At 36.4% G+C, this 20379-nt stretch overlaps 1 protein-coding gene across 1 annotated transcript in view; it reads left to right on the plus strand.

The window, feature by feature from the left end:
• The window catches only part of LOC121429488 (protein FORGETTER 1-like), a 60755-nt gene that overhangs the window by 3241 nt on the left and 37135 nt on the right, over positions 1 to 20379 (plus strand). The window contains exons 3-12 of the mRNA XM_041626534.1: positions 1813 to 1903; positions 3698 to 3805; positions 4696 to 4782; positions 6161 to 6252; positions 7191 to 7259; positions 9468 to 9550; positions 12281 to 12390; positions 15786 to 15838; positions 19139 to 19202; positions 19917 to 20007. Coding sequence (XP_041482468.1) covers positions 1813 to 1903; positions 3698 to 3805; positions 4696 to 4782; positions 6161 to 6252; positions 7191 to 7259; positions 9468 to 9550; positions 12281 to 12390; positions 15786 to 15838; positions 19139 to 19202; positions 19917 to 20007 — 848 coding nt within the window. The remainder of the gene's footprint in view (positions 1 to 1812; positions 1904 to 3697; positions 3806 to 4695; positions 4783 to 6160; positions 6253 to 7190; positions 7260 to 9467; positions 9551 to 12280; positions 12391 to 15785; positions 15839 to 19138; positions 19203 to 19916; positions 20008 to 20379) is intronic.

A 20379-nucleotide genomic window follows, 5' to 3' on the forward strand; every position in this document is an offset into this window, starting at 1 on the left:
TTTTATGCTACAAGTACAATCCTAGAGAGTGGAGTTTGTGGACTTTACACTGAGTAAAACTAATGTAACAGCCATGGATCAATCTATGATATTGATTATCAAAGCAGCTTGTCAGTGATTTTCAACCAAAAAATTTGCTCTTAACCAATCGAATGCAAGGATTTCAGTACCTTATAACAGTTGCGAGTGAATATCAAATACGCAAAAGAGTGTAGGAGGCATGGATCCATCTTTGAGTTTTATTTCAAGGTAGTCAATGTGATGTGGGTTTTCAATTAAGTATCTTATCAATGATTTTTTCTGGACTGCATAGTCGAGCGAGTCTACATGAATGATGGGGTGTCCAAACTTCGCGCACTTTTCAAAAATATTCATCAGGCTTAATTTTGTTCACAAAATGTTCATAATTTATACAAAACCAATTCAAGAAACAGTTACCACATTGACGGCAAGATCATAAACTATAAAATCATGGACGAAAATGTAAAGTAGGTCAAGGGGTTTCGCCCGCATCGCGATCTCAAAATTCTATTCCGATCGGCGAATGCGGGCTGTGCTGGAAAACCGTTCAGAAAAAGTGTGACCTAACTTCGCGCACCAAAGCTTTTGTGGAGATTTAAACAAAAACTCAAGTTCAAAAAGTGAAATATTTATATCAGAATGATGACAAAATGCTGTGGAATCGGTTAGTACCACATTTAACTCACATTTTTGATGATTTCTGCTTGCAAAATGGTGATATCGTGATGCTTGTTGATTTCTTCAAAACAGACGCCAGCGGTGACAAATTTGCCGATCTTTTGCCAATATTTCATGAATACTGAACTCATTCTCAAGAAACTTTCACCAAAGGGTAATTTTAGGTCGCTTTTCACGTTAATGATATCAGATTTTAAGGATATTGGCTAGTTTTTGAGATAATGACCGTCCGCGAAGTATGGACACGCGCGAAGTTTGGACTCACTGCCATACATAGGTGCCGCTTTTCTGATGTCGGTAGGGGCGGTGGCGAAGACAGCGGCGTCATCAACATTGAAATCTTAACCATGGTTTAGGTTTTGAAAAGGCATCGTAACTTTGGAAGTATACCGACCTGGTTCATGAAACTTGGACATATTCACTTGTCGTCTTGCACATGTTTTAGGTCTCATGATTAAGGTCAATAAACTTTTACCGTGGTGGGGGTATATTTTGAAATGTCATAATGAGATTGTATCTAGTTTATGAAACTTGTACATAAGGGTTTTTGTCTGCTCAAAGCTTTCCATCACCCTGCTTACAATGAATCTAGGAGAGCATTTCAACTTTCAAGAAAAAAAGTATTGCGAGTGATCGTCGCTGACTATTGCTCTCAGTCAATGAGATGCATGGATTTTCAGTAGCTTGTAACAAAAGTCAGCGGAAATCATTGACCATTTTGTCTGTCGGCGCAAGTAATACCTCAGTCACATTTGCTTTACGGTACCCATACAGCGAGTCGAAAACGGCCGTTTTAACATTTTTTGTACCAGCTACATTGTACATTATAAGTGGTTTGAATAATTATGAATAAAATCGCTGTTTTTGACTCGCTGTACGGCCGCCGTAGAACAAATTTGACCGAGGTATAAAGTATGCCCTTAACACCGCACTTTTGCACATCGCACAAACAAACGCCCTTTATGGGAGATTGCTTAACAGCGTTTCTGCACCGATTTAGTGTGCGAAAAAAAAATTCCTAAGGAATTCTTGCACTGACATGAGGATTTGTTTGTAAAAAGCTCCCCAGAATCAATTGAATGGACTGTCATTTATTGTGTTCTTGTATAACAGTGAAGAAGTGTTCTCTGGCTACCAAGCAACCACCGTGATACCAGGTGCCATCACGCATCCTGGAAACATTGTAGAGGCAGCATCACTCTCGGTAAGCAAATATCTTGTTGATGATCAGATGATCAATGTTGTAGCTAGACTATTTTAGTGCCAGCCAAAGAGTAAAGGGCGAAGTGGAAAGGAATAAGTGTAAAGAAATGTACAGCATAATCTTTATTTCAGGTTCAAATTATATATAAGTTTGGATGATTCCAAGCCTTGATATTCAAGTGAAGGCCAAATTGGTTTCAAATTGCAGCCAATCTCACAACTGCTGTAACACCATTACAATTTAATATTCCATTGGCTTTTATGATGGTAGCATAGTCACAGATTTGAATGCAAGTATTTGCATGATGATTAAAAACTTTAGATAGTGAGGTGTTCCATGTCTCTCTCAATATTCGCATCAAATTTTCTTTGTATTCCAAAATTTGGTTGTAGACCAATCCTGAGGTATGGAAGAGCCGTGGTGTAGTGGTTCCGGCTCTCATCTTGTAAACAGAGGGTTGTGTGTTTGAATTCCACCACGGTCTAGCATCCTTTGGCAAGGAGTTAATCCACACTTTGCCACTCTTGAAGCAGGTGCTAAATGGGTACCCGGTAGGATGCGAAAGATGTATGTATGGATTTACCAGCGCTTATGAGGCTGCAGTGAATGCAAGGAATGCCCCCCGGGAGTGGAAATGTGCACTTATCATGCGGGATTGAAATAAAACCAATGACCTGGATAATAACATAATGCGCTGTAACGCACTTCGAGCCATTCTGGTAAAGCGCTATAAAAATATTATTATATTCCAAATTCATTAAAAAGAGCAAAATGATAACAAAAGTATGTATACACAAAGTAAAATGAATAACTGTTTAACATAAAACAAAGCAAAGATATCAACAGGACAGAACTGAAACAAATAGTGGTGATGATAAAATTATGGTTGGCACGTAATTATAAAAATATAGAAGAACAAAATAATGAATGGAAATGGAAATCGGGCATGCACAAAAAAGCCATAAAAAGGCTTGTTGAAACGCACATACCCAAGTAATATCAATAGTTAAAATGAAATTCAGTATATGGTATGGATGCGGCTAGTACCAAAGAATAAATAGGGATAAGAATAATCATTTCATTAAAACAAAAAAAAAACTAAATTAAACAAACTTCAATATAAAACAAAAACAGATCAAAAGATAAAAGAAAACAAAACAACAAATATAAACATTATTATGCAGTGGTCTCTAGAGGGATAGATAAGTCTTTCAATCAGACAAACGTGAGTTCGATCCCAAGCCATGGTGTGTTTTCCTCCAGCAAGAAATATATCCAGATTGTGCCGAACTCAACACAAATGAGGAGAATGGGTACTCTGTAGGAAGAAATTCCACAAATGGTTTAGCACCTGCAGTGTTTGTAGCGAAGCTAGAGTAAGTGTAATAATGATAATAATAGCAGGGCCCACTTCAAGACCAGTTTTTGGAACTAAAATTGCTACGCTGGGTAAATATGATTATTATTATTGTTTTATTGTTATTATCATTTATGTTATCAGTATTTATTATTATCCTCATGATATCATCATCATCATCATGTGTTTGCTCAGTTGGTAGAGCGTCCGTCTCACAAGTCGAGAGTTCAAACCTCGGCTTCATCAGACAAAAGAGTTCCTGCTACCCATTTGGTGTTTGACACTTCAGGGATAGAGCCTCATTGAAGTGTCTGCTGGCAGCGCTGGGCCCAGGATCAAATGGGCAAAATTAATTTTCTGAATATTTCTATTCGTGGATTTCTATTTCGAACTATGAAATGTGGATTTTTTTTATCATTACTTTTGTTATGCTTCAGGCAGTACCTCTTCCAGAACCTACATACAAACTTGCCTCTTCTATACCACATAGAATCATAGAGGATGGCAAGCTCAGCGATCTTCAACTTGAGGGAATTCAATATGCGGTACGTATATTTATTCAGCATTTTATTTAGTCTACAGTAGTTCTTTTCTAATGCTTTGTACTAATCAAACCTGTCTATTAGAGACCACTTGTCATAGTGAAAACTAGTCTTTAGTGGCCAACAAAATTGTCTCCCATTATGACCACCTAGTCTGCAAGAACCGACTCACATTTTAAATCTTAAACCATTATATCATACATCTAGAGTGGTGTAGTAGGTTTCATGGTACACCATGTATCTTTTTTGGGCAAGTACATGTATTTGTCCTTAAAAGGACCACCCAGTCTCGACATTTCGGCAAGTGTGTTGTAAAAGCATGCCTTATATACTCTGTCAAAGTGCCATATGCACGGTCCCTTGCAGGGTACATGTCTCTGCTTAACTTGCTTAGGATCCATAGCAAACTTAAGTCCCAATGAATGGACCTGGTGTTCATTCTCAGTTAACTGAGTGAGGACTGGACACTCTGTCTATGGGGGTTAGAGCCAGCCACAGTTTACCCAGTTGCTGTGTGTCCGGACAGGTTGTGTGACCTAAACCTAACTCTTTGTACAAATTAGCAGTTTCTAAAATGCATACCTGTGCTTCATTTCAAATATTTAACGAATAAATTTGAATCGCGAAACAAAATTCTGCATATTATAGAAGGGTAGATTGTATGGTTTAAATTGGTATAAATAATTGCTCTGGCAGTTATGAGTGTCAGGAAAACTTTCAATGTGATTATCTCGAAACTGTTTTGGAGACCAGCCATGTTTGTGCCAGTCCATAAAATCACTGATGATTGTGCCAATGTTTAATACAAGAATCAATTTGATATGTTGATAAAAAGAAGAGCAAAACAGTTTTGTTCTTGCTCACCCTTTATGTCAATTATATTTTCTTTTCAGTGTCAACGACACCAGAAGATACTGGCCAATGGTTGCCGGGCAGGTTTCTTCATAGGTGATGCTGCTGGAGTCGGTAAAGGGCGACAGGTAAAATATGGAAACTTATAATTAAAACCTTAGATGCCTTGCAATAAAATGATATGAAAATTCTCAAACTAAAATTTTTGATTTGATCAGAACATTCCAGCAGCCCATTTCATAGATACTTCATTAATAAATTCTTTAACCCTTTGAACCCGATTTTCTAGAATACGGGCCCAGCATTGAACTTGCAAATAACCTATAGACTGTTATGAGAGTTAAAAAACAGGTTTCAAGTCTCAGGTGATCTTTTAAAAATGATGTAATCTTTCTTGTAATGTAGAAATATTTAGTCGATAATTTTGCTCTAGATTGGTATTGATTTTGGAAGGTTTTAGCATAAAAATGGCCATAACATGCTACTCTACTGTAGAGGCTTGTGTGGCATGTGCGGTAATGCACAGTATAAAATGTGGTGAGTCACTTCCTGACTATGGGGGAGCTATTGATAAATCTTACTCTAGTCAATGCAGTGATTTTGAGCCTAAAGCAGACACTATCATTACCGCCTATTCAGTGTGGAATGCAAAAGAAAAGAGAAGAATTCAATAATTAACATGAAGATAATTAAAAGCAGTGGTGATCGTGAATAAATTATATGCTGAAAGTGTGGTATCATATTACTTTTCATGTAGTGTAGTCAATATGTGCAAATCCGGGTGTGGGATGCGGCCTGAACTAATTTAGGGTTCAAAGGGTTAAGTACAAATCCCGCTATGAAGACACTGTTGCATCTGTTGATAGCGACTTTCCTACAGGATAAGCTGCTTCTAAAGCTACCTCACTTGAGAACAAAAGTAACTCTTGGAGATCGTGCTTTCAGTTGTGCTGCTCCAAAGCTTTGGAACAAATTACCCCTGGAAATACGAAAAGCGCCAACTGTTACCATCTTCAAACATTTATTGAAGACCCATCTTTTCTCAGAAGTTTTTGGTTAATTGTATTATATGCATAATTGTTTAATTTATTTGAGCAGTAGCATTGTTGGGAGCTCTGTTACACTACAGCGCAGTAGAGTATACTTACATAGTGACTGCGCTATATAAATGGTCTAATTATTATTAATTATTATTATTACATTCTCCATTGTTTTGTCTATGAGGAAAAGTGAAAATTGGTAATGAAAAGCAGCTTGTGGGGGATTCCTGTGCCAAAGACGTTTGACAAGGATACCTACATGTACATGTGCAAGGAGAAAATAGCGATAACCATGGAAAGTTGAAAAGTATGGATGAAGATTGGTTCATTTATGTTCACTTTCTGTTAAACCATCTTTCATAATCATGTATGAGATAGATGGGAATATTCCTGTATTGAATTATCCTTGTCTCTATGTGATTTATATCAAAATGATCATTGATAAGTTTCTCTGTATTGTTCCCAGATATCTGGTATTATTCTTGATAACTATGTCAGAGGGAGGAGAAAGCACATATGGTTCAGTATATCAGCTGATTTGAGAGTAGACGCGCAAAGGTATGAATATACCCTTATATAATCTCCTTCATATTTAATAATAATAATAATACCAACATGCTTATATAGCGCATATCACTGCCAAATGCGTCCCTATGCGCTTCATTGGATATTATTACCCTGGCTTTAGCCCCGCAGCCTTTTACAGCGCGGTGGCATTTCAAGGAATAAATTCCTGCCAGGTACCCACTTACCTCACCTGGGTCGAGTGCAGCACAACGTGGACGAATTTCTTGCTGAAGGAAATTACGCCATGGCTGGGATTCGAACCCACGACCCTCTGTTTCAAAGTCCGAAGACTAATCCACTGGGCCACAACGCTTACACTTTGTTACTTGCAAATACCAGTTTTACTCCAATGAGTACACGTCAAAAAGCTTCAGTATGTACATTTTTAAGGCTATTTTACGAAATAAGTTCCTAATTTCATTACAAACAGCCTTTCACAGTTTGCCTTGGTGCAAGAACGCCCTTAGCAAAACATTTCTTTTTCTACTCATCAGTGCAGAAACGCCCTTGAGCAAATGCCCTGCTAACGGATGGTTCAGGCTGGAGTTATTTATAACTCAATAAATAGAGCAAAATTCACAAAGCAAAATGCTGAAAATTTGATTAAAATCTGATAACAAAGTTATTGAATTTCAAAGATTTGTATTATTCTGGTGAAACAGTTCTAGGTATGTCTTAATGATTATTCATTAGGTGGGCCGGTTATCTAATTTCTTTTGTATATGTATTTTATTATATGAAATTAGGTTCAATTTTTTTCTACCACGAACTTAAACAATTGGGTTGGCAACTGATTAAGTGCATTAAATATTTCTTGATGCAACTTATTTCATCATAATAGAGACACATCATTTACACATTTATGAAAAAACGTATCTTCAGCCTGGAGTATCCCTTTAACAAGCTGTCTATCCTTTTGTTTTAAACAGAGATGTCAGTGATCTTGGATGTCATATTAAAATTATTGAGGGCTGCCAACACCTGGATAGGGAAACAAGGTGAGTTAACTGGTGTACTGTCTTTTTATATCATATCACTTAAATGGTTAAAACGCAATAGTGAGGAATGCTTAATATATAATATAATTACAACTTTTATGATCATTGAATACAGAAACAAGATGATGTGTTTCTATAAGATGTGTACAAAGTGAAAGTCATATTTACCAATATCATTTAATTCAAGTTCATTCAACCCTAAAAATGTGTATATACAAATCATACATAATTATGCAAACAAAATATGGCTAGGACCATAATAAAAAAGCAAACTGCTTGTAGATAATGGCCCCCAAAACAATATCATTGACATAATTTACAATCAGAAACAGAAAACTAAGAAAACACAAATTTTATCAGCAAATCTATTAATGTATAAACATACACACATACACGCAGCAACACATACACATGCACACACACACAAACCCTGGTGATTTTATAGATTTTCCATTAAGTAGGCCCTACACATTTTTTTGAAACAGGATACAGTTGAACAATCTTTTAGTGAAGTTGGGAGTTGATTCCATTTTTTTATACCGACTAAAGCTTAAAGAAGAAGAAAGTCTCACTTTCGGAACTTGGAAATTATCTTTTTGTCTAGTAGCATAAGAATGAACATTTAAATTGAGTGAAAACATATTGCAATACTTCAATGGAAAAATATGATTTTTAACTGAGTACATAAAGATTAGAGTATTTAAAGTAATTAGTTCATGGAGAGGTAAAATATTCATCTTTTTGAAAAGGGGTTTACTAGCACTTTGCATATAGGACTTAGTAATTAACCGGATTGATTTTTTCTGTAGGATATATGGCTTTAGAAGGCGTGATTTGTATGTATTACCCCAAATACAAATCCCAAATCATTACAAAGGTAAATGTACAAATACATTTGTAGGAAATAGGAGAATTAAGTAGGGGAAGGCGGGGTAAGTTGTGACAGTTTTTGCTTTTTGCCTGTTAGAATTGATATGATTAATAATCGTGTCGAAATAAGTACCTTGCCTTGAAATTTGATTCTTCTGAAATATTTTCCACCTATATATAACTTTCTATCCCCACACTGAAAGTCATTGTGACCTTTGAAAAAAACGATGTCAAATGGCTCAACTTGCCCCATATATGGGGTAAGTTTGAGCCACCTTCTGGGGTAAGTTGAACCACAAAAACTATGTACAAAATGTATGGGGAGAACCAGCATGTCAATTTTTTTGTTTAAAGTCTTTTCACTTGCTAATTCTCTATAAATACTAACATCCTGTAAAAGGAAAAGAGCAGTCATGTAAATTTGCTCCTTTCAGCCTGCATTTCAATCGATTTTTATGGTTTGTTTGTTTTTTAAGATACATTACCATAGGAATTACCATGGCTCAACTTGCCCCATGCTGTTTGGCTCAACTTACCCCAGTCCGAACTTAGTGCGATAATTTTGTATCCACACATTTATTATGCATCCATCATATAAAAGACTATGACAAGAATGAAGATCCATACCTGGACTAATAATGTTGTTATCATGTCTTTATTATATTTAAAGACGTGTGTGTTTATAAAGCACTTATCTATTTCACACTCTTTTTTGCTTTTTTGGCTGAAATTCATATTTTTCCCTCTAAAAAACTACTTTTTGTTTCAAAGTTGGAAACAATGTGGTGGGTTAGGGGTTATGCTATGGGTCATCAATAAATGACACCACCACAATGTCTGACTCATTCATTATTGCCCTGGGGCTGGTGGCTCAACTTGCCCCTATGCTCAACTTACCCCGCCTTCCCCTACTTAGAATTTGCTCTAATTTTCAAACTTTGCTATCCCCTTTTAGTTACCTAACCAGGCCAGGTTTTCTTTTATGTTCTCTACTTTAGTACATAACCTTTTTGTAGCATGATGATGCTAAATTCAATACATTACAGCTGATGAAAGTATAAATATTCATATCCTTCAAATAAATAAGATTAATGAATGGACTTGCAGTGACTTTGGAAAGAAAATCACATTTTGAGCACTTTTGCATGGGTAATTAAAAGAAAAGTATGAGGCATCGCAATTTTGTTCTCGAAAGATGTGTATGACTTGAAAGTGAATAGCAAGATGCCCAGTAAAGAAATTTCAGATAACTAAGTGAGGGATAAGGGTTGTACAATTTTGTTGACATTCCATTACTCTGGATTATGTCACTTCATGTTTGTTTGATTTCCTCTTTAGGGCGTTTGGTCTTTCTGCCAGTATGAAGGAGGGTATAGTATTCAGTACATATGCAACTCTTGTCTCTTCAGTGCAAAAAGGTGGTAAGTACGTTGATGCACATAATTATATCTTGTGACTGTTTTAATAGTGTTTGCATCCCAATACCAGTGTACTACTAGTAGTTGTTTCCCGATTTGAGGAATCAAAATGCGTAGCCACTGTTCAAATGACTGTTGAAGCACCACTGTTAAATTCAGACTTTTTTGTCAACTTATTTTTGGCCATAGAATACTCTTTTTTGCCTTGTAGGAAAAGGGTCATTCTCGATGATTTCAGAAATTTTTTTTATCAATTCTAAGTGGCATTACTGTATTATTATTATTGTTAATATTATTTGAATCATTCAAAGCTTCTCTCAAATCTTACCTTTACAATTCTTCCTTTAAGTTTTAAGTTAATCTTGTCAATATGAAGTGAGTATTCCTTTATTTCTTGTTTGTTTATGTTTAGCTAATGCACTGCTTTATTGTTCGAACATAATCTATATTGTATTTCTGATAATTCAGTTTGTTTAACTTTTTGTATTCGAACTATTAAATTACTAAACGTCATTGTTTTTATTATTATCATTATTTTGCATTTCCCAACTTGAGTAGGCTGTTTTCTTAGCTAATTTGTAATTTGTGATATGAAAATACCGGTACTTTACAATGTACATTTCTTTTCTTGTTTGTTAAACTGTTCAATGGTATTAACCCTATCTAGGCCGGGGTATTTTGGGAGTTCATATAGCCGCGGGGGGGGGGGGGTTCCAGGCCCCCCCCCTAAGATCTCGGCCGTGGACCGCGCGATCGCGCCAAAAATTGGCACGCGGGTTGCCTGGGACATAATCTACAAGATTGTATAGTAATTTATTTCATGTGAATTGCTATTAAGTGATTATGCTAATTTATGCGTAATTAGTATGCAAAATCATACTTTTTCTTTAACTCCCTAAATAAAGCTCCAAATATCAGGCCTGCCAACTTCTCCGGGTTTTCCGGAGTTTCTCCGTTTTTCAGAATTTATAGCGGCCCAAAAGCGGAGAACTCCGTTTTCTTTGTATTTCAGATGATTTTCTTTTTTCTTTGGGAAATGACGCACTTTCCGTCTGCCTACGGCTCTCTTTCTCTCTCTCTCTCTGAGTCCTCTCAATATGTTACATTTACGTACGTACGCACGTGTGTCGGATCGTACCTATATACCGTGCGTAACGTTAATTAAACGCATGCACTACGCGCGCGTACGTGGAGTTCAGAGTTCAATGGATAAGAACGCGTGATGGGCCTGTGCTCCGTGTGTGCGTATACGAAGCGCAACAAGCCACGGCCAGCGCGCTATTTATCCGACAGCGATCGTGTGTATTGACATTGGACAGTTCGCCCGCGATCGCGAGGATTCATAGCGCGTGTAGTGCGAATGTAACTCTATGCATACGATGCAGCGCAGCGCTTGCGTGCCTCCGCTACTAGCTACTACCGTTCTAATTCTGGAATACCGTGTGGGAAATGGATTGTTTCGCCAGCTGAGGGTTTAGAAACGGTAAAATTTTTAACTAATACATGTATGTTTCCCTGATATTTTTATATGTGCTTTGTGCTTAGTGAGCTAAATGCTTTGGATTTTACAAGTCTGCCGTTTCAGTGCCGATTCTTGCAAACTTTTACTTAGACCCCTGCTGTATTTTTTTTAGTCTGTTAAAGGCACACAGAGACTCCCTCCTAATCCTATGCAAAACAATGAAAGCAGTTCTGCTAATTTTTCATAGCAAAAGTGACTGTGAAAGAGTATTTTCCATCGTGGTAAAGAACAAAACTAAGCAGAGAGCAAGCCTGAGCACAAGAACATTAAGTTCTCTGATGGTACATAAATTGGCTATGGAGAGTAGAAAGAAACTGCCATACTTTCTCAAGAGAGGTACTGGTAATACATGGTGCCAAAAAAAGCCACTTATGAAAGGCTCCAGAGAAAGGACAAGGCATAAAAAGCTCAAGAAGGGCTTCAGAAGGCTTGTTTTTAGGGTGAAATTTCCTAAATGTCCTCCAGCTTCTAAGACGGGCCCCTTGACCCCCGCCGTTGGGAGTTCGGCTTTCCGCGCGATTCGTGGACTCCTTTTTTCCATTTTCAAATGTTGACAGGTCTGAAATGTATTAATTTTTGGTAAAGAAATTCTTTGTGGTGTTCTAAGCAAGTGTACCTGAAAGAAATTGTGATATCAAATCATTTTCTTATGTATTTTATTGTTTTTTGCAATTTCTTATGTATTTCTATGTTTTTGACCTTTTGTTTTTCATTGTTTTTTCAATGAAATTTGTTGGGGACTCTTCTGTGATCATAAAAAGCATAAAATAAAAACATTTAGACCAGCAAAACTAAAATAATCATACATTTATGAATTTTGGTTGAAAACACAATTTGCATTGACTTTGTACACGAAATCACGTTTTTGAGCAATTTTCGGTCTGACGTGCACTTACATAATGTTGCGTAATTTTGGAACCATGTACCCGGGTGACTTAAAGTTGGTCTCAAAAGTTGCGCAAGACTTGAAAGTAAAAAGTCAGCGAGCGGCGCAATCAAAAAATTTTGCTCAGCGAAAATATTGCGCGATTCGTTGAGGAGGGGGCCTCTGAGGCCCCCCCCCCGGTCTAGATAGGGTTAATTTATGCTACTTAATCGTTTTGTAAAGCGCTATATAAACACAATGTATTATTTTTATAAATATTATAAAAACTTATTATTTATTATTATTATAAACAATATCATTTTTATTATTACTATTTTCATTACAGTGACAGGTCGTCAGAGTCGTTTAAAGCAGCTGATTGATTGGTGTGGGCGGGATCAATTTGATGGATGTCTTATTTTTGATGAATGCCACAAAGCTAAACACTTCATCCCGGTAAGTAGCATTCATTTTTGTCTCACCTGCATAGCAGAGTGAGACTATAGGCGCCGCTTTTCCGACGGCGACGGCGGCGTCAACATCAAATCTTAACCTGAGGTTAAGTTTTTGAAATGACATCATAACTTAGAAAGTATATGGACCTAGTTCGTGAAACTTGGCCATAAGGTTAATCAAGTATTACTGAACATCCCATTAGAGTTTCATGTCACATGACCAAGGTCAAAGGTCATTTAGGGTCAATGAACTTAGACCATGTTGGAGGAATCAACATCGAAATCTTAACCTGAGGTTAAGTTTTTGAAATGTCACCATAACTTAGAAAATATATGGACCTAGTTCATGAAACTTGGACATAAGGTTAATCAAGTATCACTGAACATCCTGCCTGAGTTTCACGTCACATGACCAAGGTCAAAGGTCATTTAGGGTCAATGAACTTTGGCCGAATTGGGGATATCTGTTGAATTCCCATCATAACTTTGAAAGTTTATGGATCTGATTCATGAAACTTGGACATAATAGTAACCAAACATCACTGAACATTTTGTGCGAGTTTTAGGTCTCATGATTAAGGTCAAAGGTCATTTAGGGTCAATGAACTTTGGCCGAATCGGGGGTATCTGTTGAATTACCATCATAGCTTTGAAAGTTTATTGGTCTAGTTCATTAAACTTGGACATTAGAGTAATCAAGTATCACTGAACATCCTGTGTGCGTTTCAGGTCACATGACCAAGGTCAAAGGTCAATGAACTGGCCGAATTGGGGTTATCTGTTGAATTACCATCATAACTTTGAAAGTTTATGGATCTGATTCATGAAACTTGTACATAAGAGTAATCAAGTATCACTGAACATCCTGTGCGAGTTTTAAGTCACATGATCAAGGTCAAAGGTCATGTAAGGTCAATGAACTTTGGCCATGTTGGGGTTTTTTGTTGAATAACCATCATATCTCTGTAAGTTTATTGGTCTAGTTCATAAAAAGTGGACATAAGAGGACCCATGTATCACTAAACATCTTGTTTTAGTTAGAGTAGTTTTCAAAGTCAGCACTGCTGCTATATTGAACCGCGTGATGCAGGTGAGACGGCCAGAGGCATTCCACTTGTTTGTTATTTATTGTCTTATTTTTTGAGCATCTTTTTATATGTAGGTATGTACTTGTATTTCTTTCACTATGATTGGTGAACCGGTGGGAGATGATTTCAATATGATATTTAATGTTATCCAGAATTTTTTTAGGGCTTTCCAACTTTACAAATCAACAGTTTTTGTCTCACCTGCGAAGCAAAGTGAGACTATAGGCGCCGCTTTTCCGACGGCGGCGGCGGCGTCAACATCAAATCTTAACCTGAGGTTAAGTTTTTGAAATGACATCATAACTTAGAAAGTATATGGACCTAGTTAATAAAACTTGGCCATAAGGTTAATCAAGTATTACTGAACATCCTATTAGAGTTTCATGTCACATGACCAAGGTCAAAGGTCATTTAGGGTCAATGAACTTAGACCATGTTGGAGGAATCAACATCGAAATCTTAACCTGAGGTTAAGTTTTTGGAATGTCATCATAACTTAGAAAATATATGGACCTAGTTCATGAAACTTGAACATAAGGTTAATCAAGTATCAATGAACATCCTGCATGAGTTTCACGTCACATGACCAAGGTCAAAGGTCATTTAGGGTCAATGAACTTTGGACGAATTGGGGATATCTGTTGAATTCCCATCATAACTTTGAAAGTTTATGGATCTGATTCATGAAACTTGGACATAATAGTAATCAAGCATCACTGAACATTTTGTGCAAGTTTCAGGTCACATGATCAAGGTCAAAGGTCATTTAGGGTCAATGAACTTTGGCCGAATTGGGGATATCTGTTGAATTCCCATCATAACTTTGAAAGTTTATGGATCTTATTCATGAAACTTGGACATAATAGTAATCAAGCATCACTGAACATTTTGTGCAAGTTTCAGGTCTCATGATTAAGGTCAAAGGTCATTTAGGGTCAATGAACTTTGGCCGAATCGGGTATCTGTTGAATTACCATCATAACTTTGAAAGTTTATTGGTCTAGTTCGTTAAACTTGGACATTAAAGTAACCAAGTATCACTGAACATCCTGTGCTTGTTTCAGGTCACATGTCCAAGGTCAAAGGTCAATGAACTTTAGCCGAATTGGGTGTATCTGTTGAATTACCATCATAACTTTGAAAGTTTATGGATCTGATTCATGAAACTTGTACATAAGAGTAATCAAGTATCACTGAACATCCTGTTCCAGTTTCAGGTCACATGATCAAGGTCAAAGGTCATGTAAGGTCAATGAACTTTGGCCATGTTGGGGTTTTTTGTTGAATAACCATCATATCTCTGTAAGTTTATTGGTCTAGTTCAAAAAAAGAGGACATAAGAGTAACCATGTATCACTGAACATCTTGTGCGAGTTAGAGTAGTATGCAAAGTCAGCACTGCTACTATATTGAACTGCGTGATGCAGGTGAGACGGCCAGAGGCATTCCACTTGTTACATAATTTGTTAAAGTATATCACCATGGGCTGCCATTTGTACTGACAGTATTTTTTTTCTCATTATCCTCTCCCCCCAAAAATCCGTGTTGCAGTAAATCTGTTCTGTGTAAAGCTCTCATCACATCGCTTCATGTTTTTGTCTCACCTGCATAGCAGAGTGAGACTATAGGCGCCGCTTTTCCCACAGCGACGGCGGCGGCGTCAACATCAAATCTTAACCTGAGGTTAAGTTTTTGAAATGACATCATAACTTAGAAAGTATATGGACCTAGTTCATTAAACTTGGACATAAGGTTGATCAAGTATCACCAAACATCCTGCATGAGTTTCACGTCACATGACCAAGGTTTAAAGGTCATTTGGGGTCAATGACCTTTGGCCGATTTGGGGGTATCTATTGAATTGTAATCATAACTTTAAAAGTTTTTGGATCTGACTTTTGAAACTTGGACATAAGAGTAATCAAGTATCACTGATAACCTGTGCAAGTTTCAGGTCACATGATCAAGGTCAAAGGTCATGTGAGGTCAATGAATTTTGGCAACATTGGGGTATTTGTTGAATACCATCCTATCTCTGTAAGTGTATTGCTCTAGTACATAAAACGTGGAAATAAGAGTAACCAAGTATCACTGAACATCTTGTGCGAGTTATAGTAGTTTTCAAAGTCAGCACTGCTGCTATGTTGAATCGCGTGATGCAGGTGAGACAGCCAGAGGCATTCCACTTGTTTCTTCAAGTGTCACACCAGTGATAGGGTTAACTGATACATGTAGCTAGATACTCATACATGTACATGAGCTTTTTAATATTCTTACTTCTGTATACATTTTATTTTATATTTTCTAGGGAAAAGAAAAGAATAGCACAAAAATAGCCATGGCAGTTACATCAATCCAAAGGTAAGACAAACTTCTGGATGCTCAATGATTATTCTTGCATCCATTGGAACGAGTGATATTTCCCTACCTTTGTTGCTGTGAAATACTGGAATTTAAAAGGATGTTCCAGGCTGGAGGTATTCATATCTCAATAAATAGAGTAAAATTCACAAAGCAAAATGCTGAAAATTTGATCAAAATCGGATAACAAATAACGAAGTTATTGAATTTTAAAGATATACATTATTCTGGTGAAACAGTTCTAGGCAAGTCTTTATGAATATTTAAAGGTGGGCTGATGATGTCATCTCCCCACTTGTTCTTTTGTATTTCATTATATGAAATTAGGTTTATTCAAAATTGACACATGTATGAAAAAAATGAAACATTTATGATTTCATGTAATAACATAAGAAAAAGGAAAGTGGGGATGTTACATCAGCCCACCTAATGAATATTCATGATGATTTGCATATAACTGTTTTCACAAAATATCAATAAACTTAAAAATTCAATAATTTTGCTATTTGTTATCCAATTTTAATGAAATTTTTGAGCATTTTGCTCTGTGAATTTCACTCTATTTATTTAGATATAAATATTTTAAGCCCGGACCATCCCTTTAAGGTTACATCTCCATTTTATTTCATGTGAAGCTCAGAACTAGGTTAACTTACAGGTTATACTATTTTCATTATGGTGGTGGTTCTGACTCTTCTTCAGAAGGTAGCCTGTTAAAAAATTACTATTTTAGTCACTTTGCCATTCACTCATATCTACCATGGCAGGGCTCCACACTAACCCATTTTTTCTACTGGTCCAACCTATTCATGTCGGACCAGTAGATATCCAGTTTTTCAAATTTTTACTGGTCCGAACCCCAAATCTACTGGTCCCCAAAACAAAGAAAACATTAAGAAAATGCGCAAGTTTATTTTTCTAGCCTTTCGTTACCCCCCAAAAAAATGAAGGACAAAAAGAAAGCAAGACCGAAACAAAGAAAGACCGAAACGAAGAAAGAAAGAAAGAAAGAAAGGAAGGAAGGAAGGAAAGAAAGAAAGAGAATAAAAGAAAGGAAGGAAGAAAAAAAAGAAAGAACTAAAGGAAAGGAAGAAATAAAGAAGGACAAATATAAGAAAGACTGAAAGAAAGAAAGAAAGAAAGAAAGAAAGAAAAGAAAGAAATTAAGGAAGGAAGGAAATGAAGCAAGCAATACAGAAAGAAAGAACAAATCCAGAAAGTAGTAAAGGAATTAAAGAAAGAAGAAGCAATAAAAAAGAAAGGGTAAAAGGAGAGATGGAAAGACAGACAAAAGAAAGAAAGAAAGAAAGGAAGGATTGAACGAAGGAAGGAAGGAATTAAGGAAGAAATGAAGGAAAGGTAAAATGATAGATAGAAGGAAAGAAATAAATAAAGGAAGAAAGGGAAGGAAAGAAGCAAGCAATTATAAAAAAAAGGTAAAGGAATAGATGAAAGGAAGAAAAAAAAGAAAGACCGAGAGACAAAGAAAGGAAGGAACAAAAGAATAAAGGAAGCAAGCAGTCAAAAAAAAAGAAAGGAAGGTAAAAGGATATAATTAACAAAGGGAAAAAGGAAAGAAGACAGATAGAAGGAAGGAATGAATGTAATAAAGAAAGGGCTAAGAAATAAAAAAGAAAGGGTAAATAAAATGATGGATGGAAGAAAGAAACAAAGAATGAAGAAAGGGGTAAAAAGAAGGAAGGAAAGAAAGGAAGAAGAGATGAATATAGGATGGATGGACTCAAAAACTAAAGAAAGAAAATATCAGAAAGAAAGAAAGAGAGAGAAAATGGAAATAGAGGAAATATTTTATAAAAGGATAGAAAGAAAAAATGAATTAAAAGAAAAAAATGGAAATTAAAAGAAAAGACAGTAACAAAAAAAATCGAGGGAAGAAACAAAGAAAGATTAAGAAGGAAAGAAAGATAGGAAGAAAGCTAAAACTATTATCATAAATAATTTATCAGTTTCTTTTTGGCTCAATTAAAATAGCTACGAAAGAAAGTCAGATACCAAGTGTATCAACACACACATAAATGCATATGTGGGGCTATTATGTATTCAGACGATATCACCCGAAACCTGTTTGAACCAAAACAGAAGTGAAAATTTCTCCTTTTACTGCTTACAAATGACAGAGTTGCTCCAATTTTTAGGAAATATGGACATTATAAGAGCCTTTCATGAGTATGAACCTTGAATTTTGACAGTTCTGTGAGAGATTTCTGCCAGAGTTTAGCCAGGCTTCGTTCGTGCGGCCAGTGGAGAATTTACCATGTGAGTTGTGTGGCTGACTACATGTACACTGTATCCATGCTGTATACATTACGTGCGATTCATTCTGTGTGTATTCTGTGTGTGAATTGCAGAATTTAACGGGGGGGGGGGGGGAAATGGTTTGCTGTGAATTTGACCATTTCTGGAAAAGTTATTGGCCCAACAATGGTTTTTATTACTGGTCATGCCGGACCCTTAAATCTTGCTATTTTTGGAAAAATTACTGGCCCGACAATGATATTTTTTACTGGTCATGTCGGACCAGTAAATCTTCCAATTTCTGAAAATCTACTGGCCCGACAGCGATTTTTACCGGTCTGGGACCGTCGGACCGCTGCTAGTGTCGAGCCCTGACCATGGTAACGATACTCTTCAGCTCTATGGCCAGTCTGTCATCCTGAAACCGATAACACAAAGCTTTGCATTGAGTAGGAAAAGACTGCTTTTGATTGGTTCCCTGTCAGTAGTTTTGACAAATTGCGCATGTTTCATCGATCTTGATTGATCAGTCCTTTAGTAGCGATTGATCGCCGATCTTTGTGTTACGGAACTCAGGATGGTGTCTCATCAACGCTTTTGTCCGACAAGTTGTCATACAACTTTCCTCGATTTTGATTGGCTGAGAAGCAATGTAACCATGGTAACTGTCGCATGAAATGGGGCTTCGTCTGACATATCCTTTCATGAAACATTCCCCTGGTTTCAAATTCTGTTTAGTGCCCAACTGCTCACCTCCCCCTCACAGAGATTGCCTTTCAATCTCAGGGACATGGGTTCAAATCCCAGCCATTGCATGTTTTCTCTCAGCAAGAAATTTAACCACATTATGCTGCACTCAACCCAGGTGAGTTGAATGGGTACCCTGCGGGATTAATTCCTTGAATACACTGAGCGCCGGAAGGCAACTCGAGCAAAAACCGGGTGAATATTATCAGCGAGCCTCTGACAAGATTATTTCTAGATAGATTGCGCCATTTAAACAGCATTGATATTACAATTGTTTGTTCATTTGTTTTCACCCAGGTTGCTCCCAAAAGCTAGGGTTGTTTACTGCAGTGCAACAGGAGTAACAGATGTCAAAAATATGGTCAGTACAATCTATTCACTTCTTAAAATATGAATGGTTGAAGATAAATGCATTTACTTTTAATTGCATAACACTCATTTAATTAATGCAGTATTCAGTGTTCTTGGTTTTGCTAGTGCATGAGGAGTTATTTCAATGTACAAAAGTAATTTCACCCCCAATGGATGAGTGAATGAATGATTAAATGTATGAAGGAAGGTAGGAAGGATTGTATGAATGAATGTATGAATGAACAGACGAACAAATGAGCTAGCAAATGGATGAACGAACGAACTAGAGCTAAACTGTTCAATGGAAAAATAAAAAATGCACAGGCGCTGTACAATGGAAAGTGAAATTTGCATGTTGCACAAAATGGTTCAAATATTGAATGGCTTTCAACCAATCGAATGACAAGAATCTTTGTATGAGTTGTGTAATGTTTAATGTACTGGTATTGAAAGTTTGAATAAGGCTTGGAGTGCCCCCCAAAAATAAATGAATAGCATAAGATGTCTATATCTCTCAATAAATAAGCTCCATTCAGAGTTGCAGTCAAATAATGCAATACAGTACACAGTAGGTTTTTAATTATTCATTTCAATGATAAAGGGGAAGTTCTTAAAAGTCATATGAGCATAGTAATGATCAACAGATTGATATGTATATTTATATTTTTTTTTGCATCCATGTAGTTATTTGATTACTGACCATATATTTGTTGATAAAATTCAGGCATTTATGGAAAGGTTGGGACTGTGGGGTGAAGGAGCTTCGTTCAAGACCTTTGAACATTTCCTAGATACCATCACAAGAAGAGGTTTAGGTAAGCCGATCTTCTTTATACCATCTCCTATCACTTCTCATTCATTTCTCTCTTTTTTCATTTATACATTCAACATTATTTCTTTTATTAGTTCATTTCATTCTTTCTCTTGCTGTTTCTTTATTCATAACTGTATTCCTTTTTTTTTTCAAATAATTTCATATTGAGTAGGGTAGCTCAATCAGTAATTATAATACTGTGTTATATGGAAGGCCTGCAGAATATTAGAAACACCATGAAAATGTACTTAATTCTTTTATAGAAAGCCATAGAGATATAATTCATAAAGATACATGCATTAATTCATATTTTCATTCATTGATTCATTTTTTGTCTATTCGTTCATTCATTTGTTTATTACGCCAATCTGTC

This window comes from Lytechinus variegatus, chromosome 16, assembly GCF_018143015.1.
Source record: "Lytechinus variegatus isolate NC3 chromosome 16, Lvar_3.0, whole genome shotgun sequence".
Classification (NCBI taxonomy): domain Eukaryota; kingdom Metazoa; phylum Echinodermata; class Echinoidea; order Temnopleuroida; family Toxopneustidae; genus Lytechinus; species Lytechinus variegatus.